The sequence below is a fragment of the Cupressus sempervirens genome, chromosome 2, assembly GCF_028749045.1.
Source record: "Cupressus sempervirens isolate cs-2001-9-10 chromosome 2, ASM2874904v1, whole genome shotgun sequence".
In the NCBI taxonomy this organism is placed as follows: domain Eukaryota; kingdom Viridiplantae; phylum Streptophyta; class Pinopsida; order Cupressales; family Cupressaceae; genus Cupressus; species Cupressus sempervirens.
Window position 1 is genome coordinate 461,719,006 of NC_143119.1, and position 14,968 is coordinate 461,733,973.

At 31.1% G+C, this 14,968-nt stretch overlaps 1 protein-coding gene across 1 annotated transcript; it reads right to left on the reverse strand.

The window, feature by feature from the left end:
• Nucleotides 1–578: 578 nt before the first annotated feature.
• Nucleotides 579–1,277, reverse strand: LOC149573046 (uncharacterized). Its single transcript, XM_089815904.1, has one exon. The coding sequence runs from the start codon at nt 1,275–1,277 to the stop codon at nt 579–581; it is 699 nt and encodes a 232-aa protein (XP_089672030.1).
• Nucleotides 1,278–14,968: the final 13,691 nt, after the last annotated feature.

Consider the following 14,968-nt stretch of genomic DNA (forward strand, 5'->3'; position numbering starts at 1 on the left):
CTTGCCACCTTCACCCCCTTCCATTGACTTTTTAATCTTCTTTCTAAAATCAATCTTCCTAAAACCTTAGCTAGAATTATAAATAGAAAAGGGGATAAGGGATCCCCTTATCTTATGCCTTTTCCTAATTCGAAAAACCCTTGTGGGCTTCCATTAACTGACACCAAGAACCTAACCAAGTTTAAACTTCCTTTAACACAATCAATCCATTCATCCCTAAAGCCAAATTGTTTCAAGACCTTAAATTAAAAAACTCTATTTACCTCATCATAGGCTTGCTTAATATCTAGCTTTACCATCATTTTACTCAAATTTTCTCTCTAACCGAGTGGATCATTTCATGAGCAATAATTACACCTTCAAAAATTGATCTACCTGGAGCAAACCCATTTTGTTCTTCTAAGATTACACAATTCAGCACCACCTTTAATGATTTGCCACTACCTTTGAAATAATCTTATACACTATGATGCATAATGCAATTGGTCTAAAATCCTCAAAGGAGTTACACTCCTCCTTTTTAGGGACAAGAGCAATACAAGTGTTATTTAAGTCTTTTGGAACAAACCCCCCTTTTCTCAATTCCTCCATTTCCATATTTCATCCTCTATACATTCCCAAATTAGCTTGAAGAAACTCCTTGTGAAACCATCAGGTCCCGAGCTCTTATCCTTCCCTAAACTCCATAATGCAATTTTCACTTCTTTTGAAACTTCAGCACATAGCCTTGCATTTTGTTCTTCTGTAATACATTTATGAATACTACCCAAAACCTCATCCTCAAGCTCCACATTCCCCTCCTCTATTTGGCCTCTGCCCTTGAAGAAATTAACTGCTTCTTTATTTGTCAAGATTGGATCATTTATCATTTCACCATCCACATTCTTTATTGAGAAAATTTTGTTGTGAGTCCTTCCAATTTTAACAGAGTTATGGAAGAAATTTGTATTCCTGTCCCCTTCCTTCGACCATATTTCCCTAGATTTCTGCCTCCAAAATAACTCCTCTCTTAGCAAAATCTCCCCATACTCCAACTTTAGTCTCTTTTCCATCATAAAATCTTCTTCCATCATTCCATCTTGAATTATCTTCTCATTTAATAATTTCAAATCCACTTCTAATTCCTCCTTTCTTTTGAAAATATTATTGAAAGACTCTTGGTTCCACACCTTCAATTTTCCTTTGATGAATTGAAGCTTCTTAAAAACCTTAAAAGCCATATTTTCCTCTTTTAGGGGCTTCCTTCCATCAACATTCCACCATTTCCTTGAAACCATTTGCTTTTAGCCACATTTCTTCAAACTTGAAAGGACATCTATCTGGGGATATTTCCTTCTGTAACCTCAAACTAATAGGAAAGTGATCAGAACCATGAATAGGTAATATCTCAGCTTCCATAGACCAATCAACTTTTGTCCAGTCTCCTCTTAGGAGGAACCTATCCAATTTCTCTGCAATATTGACAAATCCTTGTTGTCTATTATTCCAAGTGAATTCACCCTACCTAAAAGGCACATTAATTAGTCCATTGTCCATGACAAAGGATGAGAAGTCCATTTGCGACTGAGACCTCCATCATTTTCCCTATATAGAATTGCATTAAAATCACCCCCTATAATAGTTATTTCCCCTTGTAAAATTTCCATTAGATCAGAAAGAGTTTTCCATAATTTCTTCTTATCTCTATTTTGAGTTAGCCCATACACATTGATAATATTAAATTCATATCCCAACTATTTTGAGAACATCTTCAGCCATTGCTAGTTTTTTTCGGCTTGCATCAAAATTCCGCTTATTGTTTCTTTTTTCCAGAGAAAACCCAATCCTCCAAACGCTCCTACAACAGCTTCTTATATGCTATCCCACCTTCTAAACTTCTTTCTCCAAACCTCCACATCCTCCATCTTAACTTTTGTTTCCTGCATAAACATTATATTTGGTTTAGCTTGGTCTAGACCTCTTCTGACCAAGCGAATTTTGTCAGATGCATTGCAGTCCTTGACATTCCATGATAGGATCTTCATCCTTTCTGGGAGGGGTTCTTACCCCTTCCTGATTTCAATTTACTCTACCCTCTTGCACTTCTAGCTATCTGTAACAAAACATTTATTATTTTTCTCCCCCTCTTTTGGCTTTCTCCAAATGAAACTTTATGTTTTTAACTTTTTGTTTTCTCAATAGTTCTCTTTTCCTTAAGGATAAGGTTTTCCTCCATTCCAAAAAAATCCTCATCATCCTCTTCCTCTCCTACATACTCCATCCCATTCAAACTTTCCTCAGAACCAGATTCCCCTGATTTTCCTTTTAAATTTCTTATAGGAGATATTTCAATGTCCTAAAATCCCTGGTTTGTCTCCCCATCCATGTTTCCTTCATGACCAAATAAATATCCTTCACTCATCCCCCAATCTCTATTTATTTCATCTCTACTCTCTAGTATCTCCATTAACCTGTTTTCCCTATCCTGGGGTTCCAAATCAACCTCCATTTTCTTATTACACACCTCCACACTTCTGTCCCCCATATTTTTCACCATCCTCTCATCACTACTAACTCTACTTTCCATAGCCAATCCGCCCTTCCTTACTAGCTCATCTTGTTTTACCTGACTCTTTCTTAAGTCCTCCTTGTTTCCCTTATCCCTATATTTTCTTACAAAAGTTTCTTCCCCTGCCTCCCATTGCATCTGAGCTCCCAATGTGAACTCACCATCCCCTCCAGCCTTTGCTTGACAATTATTTGCCCTCATTTTTTCCATCATGATATTTTCTATCTCTACTTTATCTTCTTTCCATTGGGATTCCTCCATCTCTTTCTACACCTTCAAGTCTTTTGCCATCTCACTTGCCCTTCTAAAAAGCTTTTCTTCCAACTTTTTTTTATTGCATCCTTCTTGTTTGCACTCATTTGATTCATGTTCCTTACACAAACATAACTCACACACCTTTAAACCTTCCTCTATTGAAACTGATTGTCTCCAAACAACCCCCTCTACATAGATTTCAAACATTTCTAGGATTGGGTGACAATCTCTCCACATTATGCAAATTCTAGGGAACATTTATAGAGTTACCTTATCCACCATTTCTACTTCTTTTATATAAGTTTCTAGTTTATTACCTATCATTTTGTAGCATTGTTCTTGCCAGTACTCCTGAGGCAAGTTTCTAAGTCCTATCCAAATTGGGATTTCCCTTATGGTCTCCTTGGTTGGGTCAAAAATTTTAACCCATTTTTTCAAGTAGAATCCATATATCCATCCATGAAATAACGACCACTATTCATTATCCAATCTCTATCTTGTGCAAAATCAACAGTAACCATGCATAACCCATTTTCCAGAGTTTTGAACTCTTTCACTTTACCCCATTTCTTATCACACCAATCCTTTATCTTTTTTATCTCTAACCCTGGCGCTCCCCATTTGAGAAATAGAGCATTTGTTTCTAGAAACTCACCTTTCACCTTAATCATACTTTCGTCCATGACAATCTTCTCCATCGTGTAACAAGTCCATGGCCAATCTTTCGTTGTCTCTTACTCTTGGATTTCGACCACTTGCAGTCTTCTTAGTTTAGATGCTATATTTTCAAAATCCACTTTCCCATCTAAATTTGTTGATGTAAATCTCTAAACTGGGTGCATTCCTCCACCATTCCTACTTAACTTTTTATTCACCTTGTGCCATTTCTCTTCCCTATTCTGGTCCACCCTTCTCCATTGGCGGCTATCTCTAAGACTTCCATAACTATTCGGCCATCTTCCATTCTTATTTCCCAAAAACACCTTCCCTTCACGCTTCCTGAAAGGATCCCAACCTCTTCTACCTCCAGTAGACCAACCAACATTTCCCATCTTGTTTCAAAAACCTCTCTGGACGCCCACCCGCCATTGCTTCTCCATTCAAGCTCCTAGTCAATCCTCTTTTTCTATGAGAGTTTTGATTTTAGGTTCAAATTAGTCCTCTAAACAATCTTGCAATTTTTTTGAATTCAATTTTAGTAAGTAATTATTACATGGATGGTTGGTTTTTTTGGGGTGTATTAGCCTTTACTTTCCTTGCTTTTTGAACCTTTTGATAAGGATTTTATGACTTTGTATGTTGAATGTTTCATTTAACATCTCTATGATTGATATCAAAAGTAGATTTGATAGACACAAGGTTTTTTTGAGCTAACTTTGACAAAAATTATTTTCATGCAAATGAGAGCCTTTAAGTAGTGTCATTTTTATTTTCTCTTCTTATTACATTTGTAGGTTTGTGATTATGCGGAGAGATTATGATAGTTGGTTATCAAAATGTTTTCCATACCTCCTTTAGAATGAAGGGGAGTTTTATGTCAAAGATTGGATAGCAACATGTGGGAAGAGTTCACTCGACAGTTCTCAAAATATTAAACCATCAAGTAGGCAACTACAAAACATGAAATGATGCTTGGGGTTATGCTTTAAATCAATTTTTTTGAACCCGATAGTTTGTCACTTCTAGTCATCAAGTTTCTTATGAACAAAGTAAAGAGTGTTGAAGCTTTAAAAGGAAAATCACTCTTGCCTCAGTACATCAATGACAAATGGAAAGGGAGACATGAAGGCTTAGTCTTAGAGGCATCCTTCAATGTCACAATGAAGGAGAATGAACTTGATGCTCCCTATAAAAATGAGAAGAAAGATAGTGCATGGTGGTTTTCCCTAGAATTTTCACTAGTCGAGTAGGTTGAGATACTTTTCCTTTTCTTGTTTCTTGAGTTATTGGGTCCATCTATCATGACAAGCATTTGTGGTAGAGTAACCTATCTATTAGGTAACTCTATTTTTATGCTATGACTACAAGAGCCAAGAAAGCTCTTTGATTGTTGAAAATGATGCACACGGTAGGGATTACCTAGATAATCTATCCAACTTTACACAGTTAGAAATATAGGTAGTTAAATTAAAACATGTACAAATTTCGTTACACCTCCTATGATGCAAGTGCTAGTTTATAATATACAATGATTTGCATAAAGAGGTTTAGATTCATATTTTAGAAACAATTAAATTTAGATTAACTTTCTAAAGTGAAGTGATTTAAATTAAGAAAGACAAATTTAATAGTAAGATTGTTGATTTTTTCCATATATTTATAAACTTATTTTAAAATAAGTTTATAAATTTAATCCAATTTATTTCTATTAGATAAGTATTATAATTAAATTAATTGCTTAGCATTAAATAATAAATATTTTATAAATTTTATAAATTTAGATTAAGTTAAATGAGGATTCATCGTAGTGTCAAGGTTATGGTTCAATTAGGGTGCGGTCCCATGGAGGGAGCTTCCTTAAAAAGTTCAATGGGTGTTCTAGAGATTTTTTAGGAGTATTTTAAATCGGGAGGTCCCATGAATTTTGTAGTGAAGTAATTCTTCAAAAGTTTAAGCTCCATAATTTATGGAAGCATGTGGTCTCATGGATATTTTTTATTTAACATATTTCATTCACTTACTAAATAAATAAAAATGTTTAAAAAATTAATTGATAAAGAAACAGAAATTCGTATGTGATTGACAAGTGGCAAAGAAAAACCTAAGTTGATGGAGCAATTTCTAGCCCCCCACCTTTTCCACTTGCTCAAATTTACACTCTAAAAAGTAGGGGCTGCTATTATTTAGGAGAAGATTCCAATTAATCCTATAGCAACTCATTTTTTGGTTTCATAGGACCACCCGCTCCATAAAAATAGATCTTGCAACCCCCTCATGGGATTGCACCCTTATAGTTGGAAAAAATGAGCATTATACACTATGAAAAATTATAATTAAGTAAATAAAAATTTAAACAAATTATATTTTAAAATAGTTCTATTTATATTTTAGTAAAAATAAATATATAGAAATGTTTAGAATATAAAATAATTTGCATGCAAAAAAAAAATGTTTCATACATATCTAGATAATAGTTTAATATAAATTTTAATTAAAAATAGTAAGTGTACATTTATTTATTTTTAAAATTGTAAGTTTACGTTTTTCAAAATCTCTAATTTACTCTATTTTTTTGCTTGCTTGTTTAAATTTTTATTAAAACAAGATCTTAAGTTAGATTTTTATTATTATTGGTAAACAGAAGCCTAGAGTATGTTTTAATTTATTATTATTGTTGGTGATTTATTATTATTATTATTATGTGTTAAGCTCAAGTAGATTTGAACCCAAGACCTACCAAACAACAGGCTCAGATTTAGCATTGTGTTGTAGGCTCTTGCCTAAAATCTTAAGTTAGATTATTTCTATTTGAATGGTCAGTTTATATATTTTAAGTATCTTGTATGATAGATTGTTTCTATTTTCTTTGTTTCTTATATTAAAACAAATAAGATTATTTGAATTATTTTTGAAATGAAAGCTTTTGTGGGTTTTTAGAGTTAAACTTTTTCAAAATCTTTTTGCAAAGTATGAAATTATAAACTATATAATAGTTTTTCTTGCCCAACATTGGATCATAATGAACATGAAAAGGCTAAGTAAATTTATATAATATTTAGTTATGCATTTAAAGATTTTTTCAAATAAGTTGCATAGTTAATGAAATTGGTTAGATGGAGCAATTAGAGGAAAATATTTATGAAGATTTTATTTCTTGAGACACATGTGGTTTCTCTCATGAGCTTAATTAACTTTGCACTTTGTATTTTCATAACCAGTTTCAATATAACTTTTCAATGAAACTTGAATATGAATGTTAGGAAACTAATCATAAATAGATGTTGTCAATTGAATTGAGGTTGACATAGTATTTTTATTGTTATAAAAAAATATTTACTATACTCCAATTTAAGGTTACAAGATACCTTAAAACATTACATGTTATTATTTCTCTAAAAAACAATTACCTATAATTTGTTTAGATGGTACATTTTTTATTTTATCTAATTAGTTATACAAATATAATATATAGATTTTTCATTAAAGCTTTACTTAGGACAACAAACATTGCTAAATGCTCTTCAAAGATCACTATAGTCTATTATGATAAGTATTGATAACAAATACATGAATGATCTATTATAATTTTAAGATTTGACATTTTTTAACATTTAATTTTCCATCACGCATCATTACACACACAAAAGCATGTGAGAGCTAGTATGCAAGTATATTGTTCTTCAAATATTATATATATAACTTAAGTTTAAGCATAAACTAACCTTAACCTTAACCACACCCTAAATTGAATCATAACTCTAAACTCAAACTTTATCATCAAACCATATCTCTACCGTTTAATTATTTAATTAATAACTAAAATTTAAATTTTTTGATGAAATTCCTATAAATTAACATCTTTTACATATTATAGAAATAGATTACATCTTAGTTTGTATCCAATAAACTCTACCCTAACTTGGTGGATTTTACTTAATTTTATTTTAAACAAACTTTGAATCCATTCTATTCATTTTATGTTGTAAATATAGACATAAATCTATAGTCCAATTTTGATCTATTATCCTAATTATGATTTTATTTTTATAATATTATAATTTTCTAAATAGACACTTTCTATCATTAAATCTTAAAAATCTAAAGTTTATGTTTTATTTCTAAAATATATGTATGTTGATTGTGATATATGTTTTTACTATAAATCAAACAACAATTTATTTATTTATTATTATTTACTTTTTAGTTTTTGATGGAGATTCACCTTTTTCGCTTAGCCTCTTTGGTTAAGAACCAAGGATTGAGGGGTATCCATTCTGCCAAATTCTCTTGGGGCACGATCCTGACCTCAACCCTTTTAGATGTTGGGCCCTTGCACTTAGCAAGACTTGATCCCTAGTGGGCCCTTTGTGAGCCTTTCAACTTCACTAGTAGACCAAGGGCCCTTTGGCTTTTTTTTTTGATAGTTTTATCTTATTGAAAACTGTAATTTCCATTTTCTAATTTATAGAAAATTTTTCAATTATGAACACTTAAAAAACATAAAATTATGTTCTAATCATATTTTATCATTATAAAGATTTATTCATATTTTATAAAATATATGTGTCTATTATTAATCAAACATCAAAATAAAATAATTATTTGAATTATTTACATTCTTTAATGATTTCATCTTATTAGAAACTCTAGTTTCTAGTTTCTAATTTAATATCAATTAAAAAATATAATCTCAAATCAATGAAAACTAACCCTTAGAAAGGGCTTGGCAAAAAACAATCTAGCTTTATACTTCAAACATACAAAGTAAGAAAATATTGGTAGGGTTCAAATCCATACTAACCCATATACCTTTGTTGACCATTTTAAATAACAATGACACAATCGAAAGTGTTCATAATTATGTCACAAGACATGAAATAGATAAGTATATCCCCATGAACCGTGTATAAGATATTAATGAATAATCAATTGCAAACAAGAAGGAAACTAGGGTGTCATATTGAGAAATACAAATTTCACCATCTTCTATTAATTGAAACATGGCTTTTTATCATTTCTACACACCATTCCATTTTCATAGCCTCCTTACCTAACTGTCTATTTTAAACAGATTTAATAAGTTGTCAAATATATTTCAATGCTTCAACTTTATTAGAATAAATTATAGGAAAAAAAAAGAATCACCTTAAGATTTGGCCTCTCCTCAACTTCGTCATTTTGAACAACTTGGTGAAATAAAATCGTAACATATTTTTTTAACTTCAATTGATTTGAGACATTCATTAGCATCTTTTAACCAAATAAAATGACTCAAATACAAAGAAAATATTATCCTTCTACCATAATCCAAGAAGAGAGTCACCTCATGTTGTTGTTTTCACAATTGTAAAATGTGCACCATTCTTTTTGCAATAATCTAAGTGTATTGAATATTAGAGTTGCAAGAAGAATTCAAAATGGTCACATAATAAAAGTGTAGTCATATTTGATCTCTTACACAGAAAATATCCAATGAGTTTAACAAATTTACTTAATGCACGCTAATAAAGAAACATAGAATAATAGTAAAAATCTAGAAAGTTGCTATGAGAAGTTGGAGATAAATTTGGTAAGATTCTAAAAATGAAAAAAATAATGCTATTTTTTCTAAATTGCTAATATATTCTACCGAAAAAAAAAATCAATTAAAGAGGCTGACAATTTTTTGGTGGAAATTTTATTTTTTAGGGAGCAAAGATCCCACATAAAGTCTACCAACTTAATTACTAGTAGTCACATATTTTTTTACATGCAATAATGAGCCGATAGCAGGCCTAGAAATTGATGGCTGTATTGGTCATTTTTTGATATTTTAACTGTATATGATAGGCTATTTTTTTAAAGACTGTACACATTGATAGGCTAAATTTTTTTAAAACCATAAATTTGACAATTAAATTTCTTAATAAACCGTCAAAATCTCTTATAGGAATAATATAATACTTCACTTACTAATTTGGATGTGATCGCAATGGTAGTGGCATGGGGTTGGAGCTAAATAATACAATGGAGGAAGTGGGCTATGTAGCAAGGTCACTGTTTGAAGAAGACATGTTGGGTGGCCTCGATTCCATCCTAGAATGGTCTGTTCCAGGTGTTGGGTCAAATTTTATAGAGTGCTTTGAAGATGAGGATGAGGGAAGGCGATATGGCAACATCCCCTTCCTAAGATGGAAGGCAAAGGTAGATAAATCATCTTTGTATAAGGCTGCGAAGGAAGCTTGGGAGAAGCTGCGGGTGGAGTTGAATAAGGCAGAAGATGGTGAGGATAAGCTAAAGAGTGAATGGGTTAACTTCCCATGTCAATGACGTAGTCCATAAGGTAGGAGAGTTGCCTCTGAATGTCAAGGGAAGACACTGGTGGAAGATTAGTGTGAAACAGGTGCTGCTGGTAGTCGTTGGTGGTAATTGTTTTTTGATTATGGGTGTTAGTTATGTAGTGGATTCGGGCCAGGGGTAGGATGGTTAGAGGGTTTTTGTTCATGCCTGCTGTAGTGGTATGAAGATTTGGTATGTAGCTGAAGGTTGGGGTTTGTAGTTGCATAAGTTTTTTGTTAACTATGGTTTGATGCTCTTCGAGGGCTTATATGTAACTATTTTGTTTTATGTTTAATATATGTATGAAACATTACCGATAAAACAAATAAAAAAAATACTATGATTTAATTATTAATATATTTTATATTATTAATTATGTATTTCTATTTCTATATTTTTAGCTTAATTCATTGTAATTTGTAATTATTATTATTTTAGAATCTTTTTATAAAGCATGTGATTTTAGAAACTTGTTAATATTTATATTGATTTAACATTTTCAATATTAATTTTAGAAAGTTATCAAGTTTCTTTAATATTTTTAATCTTATAAATTAAATCTTCTATGTTTAACATTTTCTTATATTAATTTAGAAACATCTATGATTTGTTAATATATGATTGACTTCTACTTATTATTATTGTTTTTAGAATTTTTTTCAAAACAAATATGAAAAAAATAGAAACTTGTTGTAAATATGAAATAAACAAACACAATCTAATCCAGAAAACTCAGTACTTTACAAATGGATTGTGGAAATCTGTTACTGTTAATTTCTTTATTTGTTACTAAATTATACTTATTCCAATTTGTATCTATATAATCATATCACCAAAAACATTAATTTTTGTCAAACAATTGTATTTTTGTTTTATTTGTAGCTTCAAAATTCTTCTTCATCAATTGAATCACATAAGGTAAATTTATGTAGTTTTCAAAATTCTTCTCTTTAGTATATTGAATCACATAAGGTAAATTGTATGTAGTTTTCAAAACTCTTAGTTACTAATGTTATATTTATTTTTGTAGGTATATACAAAATGTCTTCAAAGAGAAGGAAACAAGCAACTATTGGATAAATGTACAGGTGGCCTGGAAAAAAAGATTCAGATGCTTCTTGTATTTCATTACTAAATTAGGATAAACAATCTCACAATAAAAAAATGAAAAAAACTTTCAAAGAAATTTTTGGAACTTCTTCAGATGAGGATTTAAATGAACAAACAAATCAAACTAGGGAAGGGTTTAGTTTTAATGATGAAATTGAAGATAGGTCAAATATTTCTAATCAAGGGAAGGAAAAAGTTCAAGTTAAAAGAAAATTTCAAATGGAATGGCTAGAAAAAATTGTGTGGCTAAATGATTTTCATAATGATGGTAACATAATAATGAAATGTAATTATTGTGAGAAGTACAAGATGCCAGGACCATGGGGTGTAGGGGATGGATGTAGTAATTTTCAACATGATGCTTTGATTACTCATGAAAAATCATGGATACACAAAGATGCTCAAGCAAGATGGATTAATGCAACATAAAATAAGATAAAGTCTATTCCTAATCATGTTTTAGAGATCAAAGATGTTAATAGAGAAAGAATAATAACCGTGCAATGAGAACAACTTATTTTGTTTGTCAAGAAGATTTATCTTTAGCTAAATATGAGACAATATGTAAATTTCTCATGGATTTGAAAACCCCCAATATTCCAAAAAATCAAGATTACTCTGCATACACAAATCGTAAGGGTGCCAATGAGTTTCTTTTTTGCATATCAAAATATCTTGAGAAAATTCAAATGCATGAGATGTTGAAAAGTCCTTTTTTCTCACTAATGATTGATGAAAGTATTGGTCAAAATTTAGAGCAACATCTTATTGTTTATGCAACATATTTGACTTTGGAGGGTAATGGGATACCAGTTTCCAAGTTTATGAAGATAATGAATGTACTAGATGGTAGAGGAAAAACTATATATGATGTTGTGAACCAATTAATGAATGATAGAGAGCTTCCATTAACAAAGGTAATAGCTATCTCAATTGATGGGGCTTTTGCAATGGTTGGTTGTGAAAATGGATTTGTTTCTCTTATGAAAAAAAAAGGTTCTAGATCTTATTTTAGTACACTGCATAGCTCATCAAGAATCATTAGCAGTGGGCGATGCTTCCAAAAGTATACCAGAGTTATTATGTGTTGAAAAAATTGCAAATAAAGTGCATTCATGGATCCAAAATTCACCAAAAAGAAACAATAAGCTAAATGATTTACTTAAAATTATGCAGATTGATATTTTGAGTGTTTTGTAGATCCATGCAATCAGATGGTTATCTAGAGGAGAAGTCATAATAAGACTTGTGGAGCTTATGCCAACCATTTTAACCCCGTGGAAAAAAGATAAAAGTGTTCATCATTATATTAAAAGGAAAGGATTTACTCTATTTAGTTTTATTTACACATGCTTGATGATGTTTTGGAGTGCTAAATAAATTGAATAAGGTTTTTCAAGAAGAAAATGTAGACATCACAGTTATTGGTTTGGCTCTTGATGAAGCTATAGGAAATTTATATAGATGGTTTTTGAGAAGTGGTACATTTGCAGAAGGTATAGATTATCTTTCAAAAGTTCTTAATTGGTTCTTAGTTTGGATTTATTGAATTTAAAGAATAAGATGTTGTAATTGATAAACATGAATTACTATATATTCCTATTCTAGATGAGGGGTTTCAGTATGGGGATGTAGGGAAGAATTTCATGAAACCTCATGTTGAAGGAACACAAGAAAGTTGTCAACACTTAACAAAGGGTTATATTCAATCTCTCATTGATTGTTTGAATGAAAGATTTCCAGATCTTCCTCTTTTTAATGCAACAAAACTTTTCAGCCCTTCTTATTATCCATCAGATCATCAGACTCGAGATAATATCTTTGAGCATTATTTGCAACATACTAATTTAAACAATGTTGATGATCTTGAATCTACATTTGATTTTACTGGTTGCAAAAAGGAGATAAATTCTTTTGTTGATGCACTGCATTCGAGTTGTGAAGGTTTTAAAATGAAAGATTCATGGAGAGTCTTTCACAATACAAAGTATTGGCATAGAAGTTATCCTCATATGATGAAGTTATGGCTAGCTATTCTTACTATTCCTGCAAGTACTATTGATTGTGAAAGAGGATTTTCAAAACAAAATATCATCAAAGATGTAAAAAAATCAAATCTAGGTTTGGATACACTAGATGCATTAATGAGAGTATCATTAAATAGATGTGAAATAAATGATGTAAATTGGAATGAAATATATCAAATATGGAAGAACACAAAATCAAGAAGAGTTCTTGACTTTTGATTAATTTGTTTTTATTAGTCTATATTTTGTATCCCAATTTTAATTGAATTTTTTTCTTATAGATTGGAATATTAGATGGTTTACTTTTGAATATATTTTTTCTATTTAATATGTTGCAATTTATAGTGAAAATTTATTAAAATTAAAAAATAATTTATTAAATTATTCATATAATTTTTTTTTGCCAATCAATGAATTTTTTTGGACGTAAAATGAAAGGCACTAAAATGAGTCAACTGTCATTAAAAATTCATATGATAGGCAGGGGTGATCTCAAATTCCAGGCCTGGCTGATAGTATATTATAATTTGTTAAAAAAGAAAGATAATTTATAATATACAAAGTTAAGAAAATTATTATTATTTTTATTGGTAAACGACCTAAGCCTTGTATTTTAGATTAATAAAATAATTGAAAATTACAAAATTCTTTGTTCAAACGAGCACTGGCAGGAAAAAATGGAGTAAGAAAACCTCCAATCTTGTACGGGACCAAGGTCCTATATACATTACAAGTGTAAAAGGGGCATACCCTAGATTTTAGCATTTTGACTCTTTCAAGCTAATTTTATACATCATTTTTAGTTATTCTTCCTCTTAATTTTGAGATCTTTTGCTTAGAGAAGCTTTAATTTTAGGGTCATTGTTAAGCTTTCATTTCTTGTCTTTTTTCACTTGATCAACCTTCTTAGGGAGAGATTCTTGTATGAATTCTATATTCCAAACCACTGCAAGCTTACTTTTGATGGTTAGTTCTCAAATCCCAAGCTAAATTCAAGGTTTGTTTATGAAAATTATAGCAATCAGAATCAAAGATAAGCCTATCACAATACATACAAGCCCATGTGAAAAGTGCATAAAAATGAAATAAAAGGGTGACGGAGACACGCTGAGAGAGAACCTTGCATCTAAACGGTCAAAAGTAAGTCAGTAGGGGAGCAATGAATCTTCCTATTACAAATCCATGTTATGTTAGTATTAACGAAGGTGATAAATTGTTTAAGTGCTCAAACTAGGGCATATCATACAATCTCATCAGCATAGCTTAAAACTACTGAGGTCTTGAGATTTAATTACTACATAATAGAACCATTAAATTAAAAGGTTAATCTATCAATGCCTATCTCTAGATGCGAAAGCCTTGGATATGAAGTTTTTAGACAAAAGTTAACTAGAAAAGAAGCCATCAAAAAAATTGATTGAGATCACCATTAGTACTAAAATATGTTCTATTATACTTCATATTTTTACATTTCTAGATACAGGCTCTACCTAGTTAGGGAGCCTTAAACTATAAACCAAAAAATTCCTAATGCAAGAGAAATGGGGAAAGAAGAGCCCACTTGCCAAAAATAGGGCTGACGGGGTGTGCCCAAAAAATGAAGCATAATATAGAGACCAAGTATAGATTTTCCAAAAAGACCTTTACCAAAGAGCGCCAACTTTAGATTTCTCCTTCCATTTTTTAGGAAACCATAATAATTTTGGCAGCTTCGTCCATGTATTTTGCCCCGGAGCCTGGTGGAAAGATGAAGGTTTTCTTTTTCTTGCTAGACTTGTACAAATTTGGCAAGCAGAAATCCAAGATGTTGAGGTCATCAAATACTACTCCAGGTTGAATGTAGGCATAAAAAATATTGAGATAGTGAAGGAGTCATCCCTAGTTTGGGTCCTCCATAATTCCTCTTTAGTGAAGTAGGAAATGGATGCTAGCCTCCATTTTAGGCCATTCCTTGTAGAAAAGGATGTTAACCTGAATGACCAGGGAAGGACGCCTAGGAATAACAACTAAATCCAAACTCCTAGGTGGGTAGGATGTATAAATTTTAGGC